This window comes from Schistocerca cancellata, chromosome 5, assembly GCF_023864275.1.
Source record: "Schistocerca cancellata isolate TAMUIC-IGC-003103 chromosome 5, iqSchCanc2.1, whole genome shotgun sequence".
Taxonomy (NCBI): Eukaryota; Metazoa; Arthropoda; class Insecta; order Orthoptera; family Acrididae; genus Schistocerca; species Schistocerca cancellata.
Window position 1 is genome coordinate 759,609,795 of NC_064630.1, and position 18,032 is coordinate 759,627,826.

Consider the following 18,032-nt stretch of genomic DNA (forward strand, 5'->3'; position numbering starts at 1 on the left):
ACTGTTCACATTTAAAATCAACTGACGTTGATTGGGCAAGAATCCATAAAGCTATCTACCAAATACTGATGCGCCGCATTATCGTTGTACGCTCCGCTACGCACGCAGTTTCGTACTCAAAACATCGCCTGACTGCTGGATCCGCAGTAATCTATTCTCCCGACGGGAAAGTAATTGTTGTCACGGTTTGTTGGACAGAAATGTGGATTCTGCACGCGAAACACTTGCGTAATCGAACGCTCGTTATAGTTGACGTCTGTATTTCCTCGGGTGACAGACGCGCTCGGCCGCGAGACGGACGTCTGCTATGTGCGCATGCGCGACGGACACGTGCGCGGCGGTCGGCGGCGGCGCCGGCGCGCTGTTCGCGCAGCTACTGGCGACCGTGGCGCACGCGCAGTGCGCGCTGGCGGACCGCGGCGCCTACCCGCCGGACGCGGCGCGCCCGCTGCCGGAGTACGACTTCGTGGTGGTGGGCGCCGGGTCGGCCGGGTGCGCGGTGGCCGCGCGCCTCTCGGAGGAGCCCGCCTGGACGGTGCTGCTGCTGGAGGCCGGCGGAGACCCGCCGCCCACCGCCGACGTGCCCCTCCTCTTCCCCGCCCTGCAGAAGACGGAGGTACGGCCAACTCGGCCCCGCGCACAAACGCGTGCCCGTTCTCAGCGCTGGCCTCTGTCTGGCAGGGGCGGCCGTCGCTATACTTCGTTCGTCATAAGAAGAAGAGACCGGTTGGTAGGACATGTTCCGAGGCATCAAGGGATCACAAATTTAGCTTTGGAGGGCAGCGTGGAGGGTAAAAATCGTAGAGGGAGACCAAGAGATGAATACACTAAGCAGATTCAGAAGGATGTAGGTTGCAGTAAGTACTGGGAGATGAAGAAGCTTGCACAGGATAGAGTAGCATGGAGAGCTGCATCAAACCAGTCTCACGACTGAAGGCCAGAACAACAACAACAAACACAAGCTCGATGATTGGTCAGCAGCCGTAAGTCTCGTACGCTGGTGTCGGTCCACTTTTGGAAGTAGGTCCAACTTGTTGTTGTTGTGGTCTTCAGTCCAGAGACTGGTTTGATGCAGTTCTCCATGCTACTCTGTCCTGTGCAAGCTTCATCTCCCAGTACCTATTGCAGCCTACATCCTTCTGAATCTGCTTAGTGTATTCATCTCTTGGTCTCCTTCTACGATTTTTACCCTCCACACTGCCCTCCAATACGAAATTGGTGATCCCTTGATGCCTCAGAATATTTCCTACCAAGCTATCTCTTCTTCTAGTCAAGTTGTGCCATAAACTCCTCTTCTCCCCAATTCCATTCACTACCTCCTCATTAGTTATGTGATATACCCATCTAATCTTCAGCATTCTTCTGCAGCACCACATTTCGAAAGCTTCTATTCTCTTCTTGTCCAAACTATTTATCATCCATGTTGCACTTCCATACAAGGCTACACTCCATACATATGCTTTCAGAAATGATTTCCTGATACTTAAATCTATACTCGATGTAAACAAATTTCTCTTCTACAGAAACGCTTTTCTTGCCATTGCCAGTCTACATTTTATATCCTCTCTACTTCGACCATCATCAGTTATTTTGCTCCCCAAATAGCAAAACTCCTGTACTACTTTAAGCGTCTCATTTCCTAATCTAATTCCCGCAGCATCACCCGATTTAATTCGACTATATTCCATTATCCCCGTTTTGCTTTTGTTGATGTTCATCTTATATCCTCCTTTCAAGACACTGTCCATTCCGTTCAACTGCTCTTCCAAGTCCTTTACTGTCTCTGATATAATTACAATGTCATTGGCGAACCTCAAAGTTTTTATTTCTTCTCCATGGATTTTAATACCTACTCCGAATTTTTCCTTTGTCTCCTTTACTGCTTGCTCAATATACAGATGAATAACATCGGGGAGAGGCTACATCCCTGTCTCACTCCCATCCCAACCACTGCTTCCCTTTCATGCCCCTCGACTCTTATAACTCCCATCCGGTTTCTTTCGCTCCCTGTAGTTTACCCCTGCCACCTTTAGAATTTGAAAGAGAGTATTCCAGTCAACGTTGTCAAAAGCTTTCTCTAAGTCTACAAATGCTAGAAACGTAGGTTTGCCTTTCCTCACAGTCCCCGTAAACGCTACTTGTGCTCTGATTGTCTAACTGTGAGTACGTACTGTGAAAATGGGTGAGACTGCTTCCTGCTTCATATGGAAACATGCGCGCGAAACACAGTTAACGGTAAGAAACAAACTGTTCTTAATGTTTTTCACAAACTTACGGAGAAAAATCAGCTCTGAGGTTTTTCGAGAAACACTATGTAATAACTAGGGGATGGGAATTAAGCAATGTGCGTGGCGCAGTCTGTAGCGGTATGAGTTGAAAATCGTGAATGATTGCAGGCTGCAGTTCGAATCTAGTTGTGGTCTACAATTTTTTTTTCTGGTTGAATACCCAGATCTTTTAAATATGTAATTCATCAACCATAAGATAATTAACTCATACTTAACCATCTTTTTATTAAGTGTACGTTTTCTATTTTCTAATTACAAATTGCACGCAAAATTTTGGTTTTCATTGCAAATACAAATGATGATGATCGCTGTTATGTACTTGTGCCTGATTTCCTTATCCTGAAGTTTCTCCACTCTTATCCTCAGGTCCATTTGTAGGAGGATAAGAGTGGAGAAACTTCAGGATAAGGAAATCAGGCACAAGTACATAACCGCGATCTCAGAAAGGTACCAGTTAGTTGAATGTAATCAATTACAATCATTGGGAAAGGAATGGACAAGGTACAGGGACACAGTACTAGAAGTGGCTAAAGAATGTCTTGGAACAGTAGTGTGTAAAAGTAGGATGAAGCAAACAGCTTGGTGGAATGATACAGTCAAGGCAGCCTGTAAAAGGAAAAAGAAGGAGTATCAAAAATGGCTACATACCAGAACCCAGGTAGACATAGAAAGTTATGTTGAAGAAAGAAACAAAGCCAAACAGATAATTGCAGCATCCAAGAAGAAATCGTGGGAAGACTTTGGAAACAGGTTGGAGACTATGGGTCAAGCTGCTGGAAAACCATTCTGGAGTGTAATTAGCAGTCTTCGAAAGGGAGGTAAGAAGGAAATGACAAGTATTTTGGACAGGTCAGGAAAACTGCTGGTGAATCCTGTGGATGCCTTGGGCAGATGGAGGGAATATTTTGAAGAGTTGCTCAATGTAGGTGAAAATGCGATCAGTAATGTTTCAGATTTCGAGGTAAATTGGGATAGGAATGATGATGGAAATAGGATCACATTTGAGGAAGTGGAAAAAATGGTCAATAGATTGCAGTGCAATAAAGCGGCTGGGGTGGATGAAATTAAGTCGGAACTCATCAAATACAGTGGAATGTCAGGTCTTAAATGGCTACACAGGATAATTGAAATGGCCTGGAAGTCGGGACAGGTTCCATCAGACTGGACAAAAGCAGTAATCACACCAATCTTTAAACATGGAAACAGAAAAGATTGTAACAACTACAGAGGTATCTCTTTAATCAGCGTTGTGGGTAAAATATTCTCAGGTATTGTTGAAAGGAAAGTGCGAGTATTAGTTGAGGACCAATTGGATGAAAATCAGTGTGGGTTTAGGCCTCTTAGAGGTTGTCAGGACCAGATCTTTAGCTTACGGCAAATAATGGAGAAGTTTTATGAGTGGAACAGGGAATTTTATCTATGCTTTATAGATCTAGAAAAGGCATATGACCGGGTTCCTAGGAGGAAGTTATTGTCTGTTCTACAAGATTATGGAATAGAAGGCAAACTTTTGTAAGCAATTAAAGGTCTTTACATGGATAGTCAGGCAGTAGTTAGAGTTGATGGTAAATTGAGTTCATGGTTCAGAGTAGTTTCAGGGGTAAGACAAGGCTGCAACCTGTCTTCACTGTTGTTCATATTATTTATGGATCATATGTTGAAAACAATAAACTGGCTGGGTGAGATTAAGATACGTGAACACAAAATAAGCAGTCTTGCATATGCGGATGACTTAGTTGTGATGGCAGATTCGACTGAAAGTTTGCAAAGTAATATTTCAGAGCTAGATCAGAAATGTAAGGACTATGGTATGAAGATTAGCATCTCCAAAACGAAAGTAATGTCAGTGGGAAAGAAATATAAACGGATTGAGTGCCAAATAGGAGGAACAAAGAACAGGTGGACGGTTTCAAGTACTTAGGATGCATATTCTCACAGGATGGCAACATAGTGAAAGAACTGGAAGCGAGGTGTAGCAAAGCTAATGCAGTGAGCGCTCAGCTACGATCTACTCTCTTCTGCAAGAAGGAAGTCAGTACCAAGACTAAGTTATCTGTGCACCGTTCAATCTTTCGACCAACTTTGTTTTATGGGAGCGAAAGCTGGGTGGATTCAGGTTACCTTATCAACAAGGTTGAGGTTACGGATATGAAAGTAGCTAGGATGATTGCAGGTACTAGTAGATGGGAACAATGACAGGAGGGTGTCCACAATGAGGAAATCAAAGAAAAACTAGGAATGAACTCTATAGATGTAGCAGTCAGGGCGAACAGGCTTAGATGGTGGGGTCATGTTACACGCATGGGAGAAGCAAGGTTACCCAAGAGACTCATGGATTCAACAGTAGAGGGTAGGAGGAGTCGGGGCAGACCGAGGAGAAGGTACCTGGATTCGGTTAAGAATGATTTTGAAGTAATAGGTTTAACATCAGAAGAGGCACCAATGTTAGCACTGAATAGGGGATCATGGAGGAACTGTATAAGGGGGGCTATATCCAGACTGAACGCTGAAAGGCATAATCAGTCTTAAATGATGATAATGATGATGATACAAATGATTAAGTATCGACATTTTATAGAAGATTGTTAAAGATTGCTGAAGTTAAGAAAAAATTACACAATTAAATTACAAAAATGAAAAATCAGATACTCTTTATTTGAATATGCTTATTGTTTAGTATGAAAGACGCGGTCTCACGCGAAACAGAGCGGCAAGCGTCGTAGAAACATTGAAAACAAAAATTTTCACGGCGTCGACCACAGTGTAGATATTCTGCATTTTAGCCAAGTCAAGGAATTTGTCACGGAAAATAAGACATTCAAGCTGCCAGACGTACTGGAACTTATGCATGAAGCTTTGTGACACGTCACTGCCGAGCGATGGCAAAATCGCAGAACAGTACGGCATAAAACAGGAGGAGGAAATTCAGACTTTTTTGGCGGCTCTGGATTCTTTTGCTGATCGCCTCGTTATCGACTTAGCTGTACTTAAATGTATTCCTCGGAGTCAGATATGGAACGAAATCAGAGATTACCAGATGACTGACTGTAATGTCTTCAGTGGCTTCAATATTTAACCGCATGGGAAATCAGCAGTGCGCTTTTACGCCACGCATAGCTGATGCAGAAAAATTGCCCTTGTTAAATTCAGAAATTTACATCACCTTTATCTTTATTACAATACTGTCTTAGCTACGATCGGGGACATGCTATATTTTTCGTCTGGTCACCTACGAAGCGCATCGTTTGAGTTTTGCCATATATAACCTCCTTCCATCTAAAACTTAAATGACATGCAAAGCTATTGTGTTCTCTGCTCATCTGTTTTCACGTCTTTACTGCGACTGTTCATATCGCTGCAGGTTAGTTGGATCACTTGCCTGGTCAGTGCTGTCCTTGTTAAATACGCTGGTAAAGCTGTTGGCTCATATCACTGCTGAATCGATGTAACGCACGCATCCTCGTTATCGTACTTGACTGGACTCGAGACAGCTTGGCTCCCGTTGTTGTGGTGTGAGATTTTTGGAGACCAATTTTGCACAAATCTTTCTCATACCAAGATCTTTAGTTATTATTAGACGAACTGTTTCTAGATCGATGTTCAGTTTTTCTGCAATCATTTTCACAGATAATCTTCTATCAGATCGTACGAGTTCACGCACCCTGGCCAAGTTGGCATCCGTCCGTGAAGTTGATGGTCGTCCACTGCGGTCTTCATCTTCAACATTCGTTCTGGCTTCACTAAACATTTTATGCCAACGAAAAACTTGAGCTCTTGACATAACCTCCACTCCAAAAGCCTTCTGAAGCTTACCTTAAGTTGTCGTCGCGTTTTCACCCAATTGAACGCAAAAAGAAATGGCAAACCGCTGCACAATATTATGCGGTCCAATTTCCGTTACAATAGACACAAACACATGTTAACTTGTTACAGCACAACTCACAACTGAGCGGTTGCATCGATGTGCCGCTTGCACTAGAAGCAGCTTATAGACCAAGGTCAAAGATATTGTGCCTACACAAGCCTGCAGGGTTGCCACATCTTGCAAAGAAAACCAGTCTCATTACTTTATTGTCGCACCTTGTATAACCTACAGCCGCGAGCTCGACTCCAGTCTACCACTTGCAGTGGAGGATAAAGCCATGACAATGCCAGTGACTCGTGCTGGCGAAACGTCAGAAAAATCTTGAAACAAACGTCGGCCGAAGAACTCGAGAGAGAAGCCAACAGGCAGTTTTTCAACAAGTGGCGACGAAAGCCTTAACAATGTTATTTTGTAGCTCTTACAGTGATGTTTAACTATAAGAGTTCTGTCAAACGTTACTCCCAGCTACTTCGGAGCACAATTTTGTAATTGTGAATCTGACCATAGTACATTGGTGTGCAGGTATAATATAGTACAGTACAGTATAGATTTTTGGGATCAGTGATAGATGAACAAAATCAGAGACAGGTAGAAATAAAAGCGAGACCGCAAAATGCTAACCGAGCCTATTATGTAATATAAAATCTCTTAGCGTCCAGACTGCTGACTAGCAAAAATAAAATAAAGTTATATAATACAATCATCAGACCAGTCATACTCTATGGGGCAGAAATATGGAGCCTAACGAAAACAGAACACCGCCATTTACAAGTGTTTGAGAATAAAGTTTATAGAAAAATGTTTGGTCCATATTCTGATAATGAATCGCAATGCTGAAAGAGAATACACAACATAGAAATTCACGAGCTATCACAACAACCAACGATAGTAAACATAACAAATGTTAGAAGACTGTAATGGACTGGACATCTGATGAGAATGAAAGAAGACCAAATTGTGTGAAGATTATTCAGGGAGAAGCCAGATGGCAAAAGACCAAAGGGGAGACCCAGGAGTACTTGGCGCAATGAAATTGATTGAATATATAAAAGATTGGGAATAAATAACTGGCAAGAGGCAGCACAAGACAAGAGCATCTGGAGGAATCATGTGAGATCGGCACTATAATACTTCTCTTGAAGTAACTGAAAGAAATGCGCAATGAGATGAACGTCTTGGCTCTTTTATTCAAAGACAACAACTGCACTGAAAACATAGCAATTCATGACCCCTTGGACATAACAAAAAGGTGTGGTTCTTAGTAGGACCTGTAATCAAAAAAATGGATCAAATGGCTCTGAGCACTATGGGACTTAATTGCTGATGTCATCAGTCCCCTAGAACTTAGAACTGCTTAAACTCAACCAACCTAAGGACATCACACATATCCATGCCCGAGGCAGGATTCGAACCTGCGACCGTAGTGGTCGCGTGGTTCCAGACTGTGGCGCCTAGAACCGCTCGGCCACTCCGGCCGGCATCTGTAATCACCATGGACGGCAATACATTCTGTATGAGATGTTCCCAAGGTTGGTAAGGAATTCTTGTGGTAGGGCGCACTGTTCTCCCATTAGCAGGATTGACAATTGCTGTATGGTGGTTGCCGAATGTGGTCGTGCTGAAATAGTCTTCCCAACGATTCCCGGACGTGTTCGATGGGATTTAAGGTGGGGGGGGGGGGAAGGGGCGGGCCAGTCCATTCGACACATATCCTCTTACTCCAATAGCTCCTTCATCTGCACTGTGCGATGCAGTCGTACATTGTCATCCACAAAAATGAAGTCAGGGCCGAATGCAATCCCCACACCATAACGCCTGGACCAATACAACGGTCACGTTCGACAGTGTTTCCGAGTACATTACGTGCTCCTAGCTCTCGTCATAGGAGGACAAGTCCAGAATCACTACTCAGACTGAATCTGCTCTCATCTGAGAGAAACACGTGACCCCACTTCTCGCTGGCCGACCCTCTGCAATCTTGGCGGGTGTCAACTGAACACAGTGTACTGTTCGTCAGACAAAGAGACCATCCCTATTTAATTGCTGTGCCACTGTGGATTGTGTGATTGCGTGTCCTGCAGTCTTGTTAAATGCGGCTGCCATTGCACCCAGTTCTGTAAGGTTCGCAGGAGAGATTCTGTAAAGTTTGGAAGGTAGGAGACGAGGTACTGGCAGAAGTAAAGCTGTGAGTACCGGGCGTGAGTCGTGCTTCGGTAGCTCAGTTGGTAGAGCACTTGACCGCGAAAGGCAAAGGTCCCGAGTTCGAGTCTCGGTCGGGCACACAGTTTTAATCTGCCAGGAAGTTTCATATCAGCGCACACTCCGCTGCAGAGTGAAAATCTCATTCTGGAAACATCCCCCAGGCTGTGGCTAAGCCATGTCTCCGCAATATCCTTTCTTTCAGGAGTGCTAGTTCTGCAAGGTTCGCAGGAGAGCTTCTGTAAAGTTTGGAAGGTAGGAGACGAGGTACTGGCAGAAGTAAAGCTGTGAGTACCGGGCGTGAGTCGTGCTTCGGTAGCTCAGTTGGTAGAGCACTTGCCCGCGTTAGGCAAAGGTCCCGAGTTCGAGTCTCGGTCGGGCACACAGTTTTAATCTGCCAGGAAGTTTCATATCAGCGCACACTCCGCTGCAGAGTGAAAATCTCATTCTGGAAACATCCCCCAGGCTGTGGCTAAGCCATGTCTCCGCAATATCCTTTCTTTCAGGAGTGCTAGTTCTGCAAGGTTCGCAGGAGAGCTTCTGTAAAGTTTGGAAGGTAGGAGACGAGGTACTGGCAGAAGTAAAGCTGTGAGTACCGGGCGTGAGTCGTGCTTCGGTAGCTCAGTTGGTAGAGCACTTGCCCGCGAAAGGCAAAGGTCCCGAGTTCGAGTCTCGGTCGGGCACACAGTTTTAATCTGCCAGGAAGTTTCATTGCACCCAGTGCTTAATGTTGGTCTTTTCTTGCCTGATGCACATTTTAGGTGTCATTTGCTCCTTTAGTTGACCGTTTTCGACTACCTCCTCTCCTTCAAGCAGCAGTACCTGTTGTTCAGAACGCTCCCCACGCACGTAGAACAATACTGTGAGCAATACGAAAGTCCTGGGCAACACTCGTCATACTTCGTCCTTCTTACAGTTTCCCGATGTTTATTTTCCTTTTGAAGTCGCCCAAATGTTGTTTCCCGGCCTTGTTGTAATGAAGGACACCACTACAGTGCAATCTCTTTTCCCTTTCCTCCAATTGTCTCGTGTTTCACACTGTAGTCGTGTGACCTCACGCGGTGCCCGAGTAGGAGACCTCTGCCGACATGTTCCCGCACTAGCATTCGTTTCCGCCAAATAGTCAATAGGTTATATTACTTTATCTACCTCGTCCTCAAGTTTTGCAAAGCAGTCTATACGTGGCTCACTACGACCTTCTCACAGACTTGTGTCTCGCAAGGATTTGTTCTAAGATGGTTCCTATGATATAGGGTGTCCATAAAAGAATATCCAAGTTATAAATTTTAATTGTATCAGCTGTAAGTGTTATAGTGTGTTGGTTCAGGGGGTCACAATTAACCCACTGGCTTGTACAGCCAACTCACAGCCGGCCGCAGGTTTCAAGTCCGTTACTACAGGGTGTTTCAAAAATGACCGGTATATTTGAAACGGCAATAAAAACTAAACGAGCAGCGATAGAAATACACCGTTTGTTGCAATATGCTTGGGACAACAGTACATTTTCAGGCAGACAAACTTTCGAAATTACAGTAGTTACAATTTTCAACAACAGATGGCGCTGCGGTCTGGGAAACTCTATAGTACGATATTTTCCACATATCCACCATGCATAGCAATAATATGGCGTAGTCTCTGAATGAAATTACCCGAAACCTTTGACAACGTGTCTGGCGGAATGGCTTCACATGCAGATGAGATGTACTGCTTCAGCTGTTCAATTGTTTCCGGATTCTGGCGGTACACCTGGTCTTTCAAGTGTCCCCACAGAAAGAAGTCACAGGGGTTCATGTCTGGCGAATAGGGAGGCCAATCCACGCCGCCTCCTGTATGTTTCGGATAGCCCAAAGCAATCACACGATCATCGAAATATTCATTCAGGAAATTAAAGACGTCGGCCGTGCGATGTGGCTGGGCACCATCTTGCATAAACCACGAGGTGTTCGCAGTGTCGTCTAAGGCAGTTTGTACCGCCACAAATTCACGAAGAATGTCCAGATAGCGTGATGCAGTAATCGTTTCGGATCTGAAAAATGGGCCAATGAATCCTTTGGAAGAAATGGCGGCCCAGACCAGTACTTTTTGAGGATGCAGGGACGATGGGACTGCAACATGGGGCTTTTCGGTTCCCCATATGCGCCAGTTCTGTTTATCGACGAAGCCGTCCAGGTAAAAATAAGCTTCGTCAGTAAACCAAATGATGCCCACATGCATATCGCCATCATAAATCCTGTGCACTATATCGTTAGCGAATGTCTCTTGTGCAGCAGTGGTAGCGGCGCTGAGGGGTTGCCGCGTTTGAATTTTGTATGGATAGAGGTGTAAACTCGGGCGCATGAGACGATACGTGGACGTTGGCGTCATTTGGACCGCAGCTGCAACACGGCGAACGGAAACCCGAGGCCGCTGTTGGATCACCCGCTGCACTAGCTGCGCGTTGCCCTCTGTGGTTGCCGTACGCGGTCGCCCTACCTTTCCATCACGTTCATCCGTCACGTTCCCAGTCCGTTGAAATTTTTCAAACAGATCCTTTATTGTATCGCTTTTCGGTCCTTTGGTTACATTAAACCTCCGTTGAAAACTTCGTCTTGTTGCAACAACACTGTGTTCTAGGTGGTGGAATTCCAACACCAGAAAAATCCTCTGTTCTAAGGAATAAACCATGTTGTCTACAGCACACTTGCACGTTGTGAACAGCACACGCTTACAGCAGAAAGACGACGTACAGAATGGGGCACCCACAGACTGCGTTGTCTTCTATATCTTTCACATCACTTGCAGCGCCATCTGTTGTTGAAAATTGTAACTATTGTAATTTCGAAAGATTGTCCGCCTGAAAATGTACTGTTGTCCCAAGCATATTGCAACAAACGGTGTATTTCTGTCGCTGCTCGTTTAGTTTTTATTGCCGTTTCAAATATACCGGTCATTTTTGAAACACCCTGTACATTACCGGCTGTGAGACAGATCGAGGAGCTACAGCTTCTTCTTAGTGTTTCTATTCTCTGTTAATAGATGGCCTGACATGTTATACAACATTGGAAACCTGAGAAACCGATCTGTTTAGTGGTGTACAACACACTCGATTTCTTTCGGTGTTTTGCCAGCCATAAGCAATAGTTTTCAGGTTTTGTTAGGTTTATCCCCCTTCCCCCTTCCTCTCCTCCCAAATCAAATCAAGGAAACCCCTTCCAGAAATTATGTAGTGATCAAACCAGGGAAGAAGAAATGTAACACACGGTATGAGTGTGAGGAACGTCTGCTGGCGTTGCGCATGCCTAATTTTTTCGGGCAGCAACAAAATCTTCTAAAACTGTATTATTTTCACTCCTCATCACTTCAGTAAATGGTAAGGACGGATTTATAACGAATATCTATATATATTACATAATTTTGAGAAAAGTGTGTATGACAAAATACGCTGATTTTCGTAAAATTAAATAGTAAGTATACAGTCCTCCACCCATGAACAATGGACCTTGCCGTTGGTTGGACGGCTTGCGTGCCTCAGCGATACAGATGGCCGTACCGTAGGTGCAACCACAATGGAGGGGTATCTATTGAGAGGCCAGACAAACGTGTGGTTCCTGAAGAGGGGCAGCAGCCTTTTCAGTAGTTGCAGGGGCAACAGTCTGGATGATTGACTGATCTGGCCTTGTAACACTAACCAAAACGGCCTTGCTGTGCTGGTACTGCGAACGGCTGAAAGCAAGGGGAAACTACGGCCGTAATTTTTCCCGAGAGCATGCAGCTTAACTGTATGGTTAAATGATGATGGCGTCCTCTTGGGTAAAATATTCCGGAGGTAAAATAGTCCCCCATTCAGATCTCCGGGCGGGGACTACTCAAGAGGACGTCATTATCAGGAAAAAGAAAAATGGCGTTCTACGGATCGGAGTGTGGAATGTCAGGTCCCTTAATCGGGCAGGCAGGTTAGAAAATTTACAAAGGGAAATGGATAGGTTAAAGTTAGATATAGTGGGAATTAGTGAAGTTCGGTGGCAGGAGGAACAAGACTTTTGGTCAGGTGAATACAGGGTTATAAATACAAAATCAAATAGGGGTAATGCAGGAGTAGGTTTAATAATGAATAAAAAATAGGAGTGCGGGTAACCTACTACAAACAGCATAGTGAACGCATTATTGTGGCCAAGATAGAAACGAAGCCCACGCCTACTACAGTAGTACAAGTTTATATGCCAACTAGCTCTGCAGATGATGAAGAAATTGATGAAATGTATGATGAGATAAAAAGAAATAATTAAGGTAGTGAAGGGGGACGAAAATTTAATAGTCATGGGTGATTGGAACTGGAGAGTAGGAAAAGGGAGAGAAGGAAACATAGTAGGTGAATATGGATTGGGGCTAAGAAATGAAAGAGGAAGCCGCCTGGTAGAGTTTTGCACACAGCATAACTTAATTATAGCTAACACTTGGTTCAAGAATCATGAAAGAAGGTTGTATACATGCAAAAATCCTGGAGATACTAGAAGGTATCAGATAGATTATATAATGGTAAGACAGAGATTAAGGAACCAGGTTTTAAATTGTAAGACATTTCCAGGGGCAGATGTGGACTCTGACCACAATCTATTGGTTATGAACTGTAGATTAAAACTGAAGAAACTGCAAAAAGGTGGGAATTTAAGGAGATGGGACCTGGATAAACTGAAAGAACCAGAGGTTGTACAGAGTTTCAGGGAGAGCATAAGGGAACAATTGACAGGAATGGAGGAAAGAAATACAGTAGAAGAAGAATGGGTAGTTCTGAGGGATGAAGTAGTGAAGGCTGCAGAGGTTCAAGTAGGTAAAAAGACGAGGACTAGTAGGAATCCTTGGGTAACAGAAGAAATATTGAATTTAATTGATGAAAGGAGAAAATATAAAAATGCAGTAAATGAAGCAGGCAAAAGGGAATACAAACATCTCAAAAATGAGATCGGCAGGAGGTGCAAAATGGCTAAGCAGGGATGGCTAGAGGACAAATGTAAGGATGTAGAGGCTTATCTCACTAGGGGTAAGATAGATACTGCCTACAGGAAAATTAAAGAGACCTTTGGAGAAAAGAGAACCACTTATATGAATATCAAGAGCTCAGATGGAAACCCAGTTCTAAGCAAAGAAGGGAAAGCAGAAAGGTGGAAGGAGTATATAGAGGGTCTATACAAGGGCGATGTACTTGAGGACAATATTATGGAAATGGAAGAGGATGTAGATGAAGATGAAATGGGAGATACGATACTGCGTGAAGAATTTGACAGAGCACTGAAAGACCTGAGTCGAAACAAGGCCCTGGGAGTAGACAACATTCCATTAGAACTACTGATGGCCTTGAGAGAGCCAGTCCTGACAAAACTCTACCATCTGGTGAGCAAGATATATGAGACAGGCGAAATATCCTCAGACTTCAAGAAGAATATAATAATTCCAATCCCAAAGAAAGCGGGCGTTGACAGATGTGAAAATTACCGAACTATGTCACAGCTGCAAAATACTAACACGAATTCTTTACAGACGAATGGAAAAACTGGTCGAAGCCGACCTCAGGGAAGATCAGTTTGGATTCCGTAGAAATATTGGAACACGTGAGGCAATACTGACCTTTAAGACTTATCTTAGAAGAAAGATTAAGGAAAGGCAAACATACGTTTCTAGCATTTGGAGACTTAGACAAAGCTTTTGACAATATTGACTGGAATATTCTCTTTCAAATTCTAGAGGTGGCGGGGGTAAAATACAGGGAGCGAAAGGCTATTTACAATTTGTACAAAAACCAGATGGCAGTTATCAGAGTTGAGGGGCATGAAAGGGAAGTAGTGGTTGGGAAGGGAGTGAGACAGGGTTGTAGCCTCTCCCCGATGTTATTCAATTTGTATATTGTGCGAGCAGCAAAGGAAACAAAAGAAAAATTCGGAGTAGGTATTAAAATCCATGGAGAAGAAATAAAAACTTTGAGGTTCGCTGATGACATTGTAATTCTATCAGAGACAGCAAAGGACTTGGAAGAGCAGTTGAACGGAATGGACAATGTCTTGAAAGGAGGATATAATATGAACATCAACAAACGCAAAACGAGGTTAATGGAATATAGTCGAATTAAATCGGGTGATGCTGCGGGAATTACACTCCTGGAAATTGAAATAAGAACACCGTGAATTCATTGTCCCAGGAAGGGGAAACTTTATTGACACATTCCTGGGGTCAGATACATCACATGATTACACTGACAGAAGCACAGGCACATAGACACAGGCAACAGAGCATGCACAATGTCGGCACTAGTACAGTGTATATCCACCTTTCGCAGCAATGCAGGCTGCTATTCTCCCATGGAGACGATCGTAGAGATGCTGGATGTAGTCATGTGGAAGGGCTTGCCATGCCATTTCCACCTGGCGCCTCAGTTGGACCAGCGTTCGTGCTGGACGTGCAGACCGCGTGAGACGACGCTTCATCCAGTCCCAAACATGCTCAATGGGGGACAGATCCGGAGATCTTGCTGGCCAGGGTAGTTGACTTACACCTTCTAGAGCACGTTGGGTGGCACGGGATACATGCGGACGTGCATTGTCCTGTTGGAACAGCAAGTTCCCTTGCCGGTCTAGGAATGGTAGAACGATGGGTTCGATGACGGTTTGGATGTACCGTGCACTATTCAGTGTCCCCTCGACGATCACCAGTGGTGTACGGCCAGTGTAGGAGATCGCTCCCCACACCATGAAGCCGGGTGTTGGCCCTGTGTGCCTCGGTCGTATGCTGTCCTGATTGTGGCGCTCACCTGCACGGCGCCAAACACGCATACGACCATCATTGGCACCAAGGCAGAAGCGACTCTCATCGCTGAAGACGACACGTCTCCATTCGTCCCTCCATTCACGCCTGTCGCGACACCACTGGAGGCGGGCTGCACGATGTTGGGGCGTGAGCGGAAGACGGCCTAACGGTGTGCGGGACCGTAGCCCAGCTTCATGGAGACGGTTGCGAATGATCCTCGCCGATACCCCAGGAGCAACAGTGTCCCTAATTTGCTGGGAAGTGGCGGTGCGGTCCCCTACGGCACTGCGTAGGATCCTATGGTCTTGGTGTGCATCCGTGCGTCGCTGCGGTCCGGTCCCAGGTCGACGGGCACGTGCACCTTCCGCCGACCACTGGCGACAACATCGATGTACTGTGGAGACCTCACGCCCCACGTGTTGAGCAATTCGGCGGTGCGTCCATCCGGCCTCCCGCATGCCCACTATATGCCCTCGCTCAAAGTCCGTCAACTGCACATATGGTTCACGTCCACGCTGACGCGGCATGCTACCAGTGTTAAAGACTGCGATGGAGCTCCGTATGCCACGGCAAACTGGCTGACACTGATGGCGCCGGTGCACAAATGCTGCGCAGCTAGCGCCATTCGACGGCCAACACCGCAGTTCCTGGTGTGTCCGCTGTGCCGTGCGTGTGATCATTGCTTGTACAGCCCTCTCGCAGTGTCCGGAGCAAGTATGGTGGGTCTGACACACCGGTGTCAATGTGTTCTTTTTTCCATTTCCAGGAGTGTAGATTAGGAAATGAGACGCTTAAAGTAGTACAGGTGTTTTGCTATTTGGGGAGCAAAATATCTGGTGATGGTCGAAGTAGAGAAGATATAAAATGTAGACTGGCAATGGCAAGGAAAGCGTTTCTGAAGAAGAGAAATTTGTTAACATCGAGTATAGATTTAAGTGTAAGGAAGTCGTTTCTGAATGTATGTATATGGAGGGTAGCCATGTATGGAAGTGAAACATGGATGATAAATAGTTTGGACAAGAAATTGAAATGTGGTGCTATAGAAGAATTCTGAAGATTAGATGGGTAGATCACATAACTAATGAGGAAGTATTGAATCGAATTGGGGAGAAGAGGAGTTTGTGGCATAGCTTGACAAAAAGAAGGGACTGGTTAGTGGGACATGTTCTGAGGCATCAAGGGATCACAAATTTAGCTTTGGAGGGCAGCATGGAGGATAAAAATCGTAGAGGAAGACCAAGAGATGAATACACTAAGCAGATTCAGAAGGATGTAGGTTGCAGTAAGTACTGGGAGATGAAGCTTGCACAGGATAGGGTAGCATGGAGAGCTGCATCAAACCAGTCTCAGAACTGAAGAACACAACAACAACAAGTATAAATGGTTCAAATGGCTCTGAGCACTATGGGACTCAAGTGCTGAGGTCATTAGTCCCCTAGAACTTAGAACTAGTTAAACCTAACTAACCTAAGGACATCACAAACATCCACGCCCGAGGCAGGATTCGAACCTGCGACCATAGCGGTCTTGCGTTTCCAGATTGCAGCGCCTTTAACCGCACGGCCACTGCGGCCGGCAACAACAAGTATACTGTCAACTATGGGGAAAATAACGGTAAGTCAGCGCATTAAAGAGTAGCAAACTCAGCTTTAGATAAATGCATCCCCTTATACTGCTTTATTGTTTTCCCACTTGTAGTGCCACACACACAAAAGGGCGGCTGCTGGTCCGCCAGTGGTACAGTCAGTTTGAAACGACCGGATATGTGTGTAAAGGGAAAAGCATGGGACGACCAAAAGTGTCTGAAGGACATGTTAGTAGAATATCTGTACCAGTCCCTGCCCAGATAGTGATCTTATCACATCAGTGTCATATTACACATCCGTTGGCAGGTTACACCCTTGGGATCCTTGGTGCCCACACTCCTTCTCACCTGGAGAACCACCAGGAATTGATAAAGGTCATCCGGAGCAATCACTCAGGCAATTGTGCAACTTACGTTGAAGGTCATGACGTAACTCGATACTGGTCGCATGATATAAAATTGGTGAGAAACCCAGTGGGACCACTGAAGTTCAAACATCCTCTCCTCTTCCCCTCTTAATACCTTTTAAAAGTAGCTCACCTATGTGTAGGCCTCTTTATTGGAGGTGTGAACTTCATGGGCGAGAGGTGCAGATTTGTTATAAACAGTGGCAAGTTATCAACAATAATATTCTTTATTTAGTTCAATTATTCTATGAGTAGTCAGTTGTACTCTGTTGTGAAATGGTTTGAAAATAATAAAAATGATATAAATATAAATTATAATTTAGTGACAAATTTTGTTAACAACTTGTTCATTTATTTACAATAGTTTTTTATTAAATCGGACAGTTTTTTATACAAAGCTACTTTTTCACGTGTATAGTAATTTAAAATGATAATTTTTTACAATTTTTTTATGTATTTACACAGCTGCTCTTGTTTAGTGCATATCTATCCATCGATTTTATTTGCAAAGTTATTTTTTTCTGATCAATATGAGATACATTTATTTACACTGACTCTAGAAGAACTTAAATATTACGTTTCGCATTTTTTTTTGTTTCTGTATACACTTTTATACAATAATTGCATCTATTTTCTGACTGATTTCTTCATCGTTTAACATTTACATTTTTTTCTTTCTGATCACGTTGTTTACATTACTCGTATATACGATTCTTTCAACATATGCAGTGTTTAATCAATTATTTCTCTCCTTTATACATGGAAATGGAGACTAGCAGCAACAGGTAAGGAAAAAAAAACCTACGCACATATGCACAAAAGTGCAAAAATATGTACAATATTTTATTACGAGCATGCATACTGAGCAGGCAATATACAGGGTTATTACAAATGATTGAAGCGATTTCACAGCT

At 44.3% G+C, this 18,032-nt stretch overlaps 1 protein-coding gene across 1 annotated transcript in view; it reads left to right on the forward strand.

The window, feature by feature from the left end:
- The first annotated feature begins 307 nt into the window (after positions 1–307).
- Positions 308–18,032, forward strand: part of LOC126188787 (glucose dehydrogenase [FAD, quinone]-like) — a 31,268-nt gene continuing 13,543 nt past the window's right edge. Inside the window, exon 1 of the mRNA XM_049930400.1 lies at positions 308–616. Within this exon, the coding sequence (XP_049786357.1) occupies positions 308–616 (309 nt within the window). The remainder of the gene's footprint in view (positions 617–18,032) is intronic.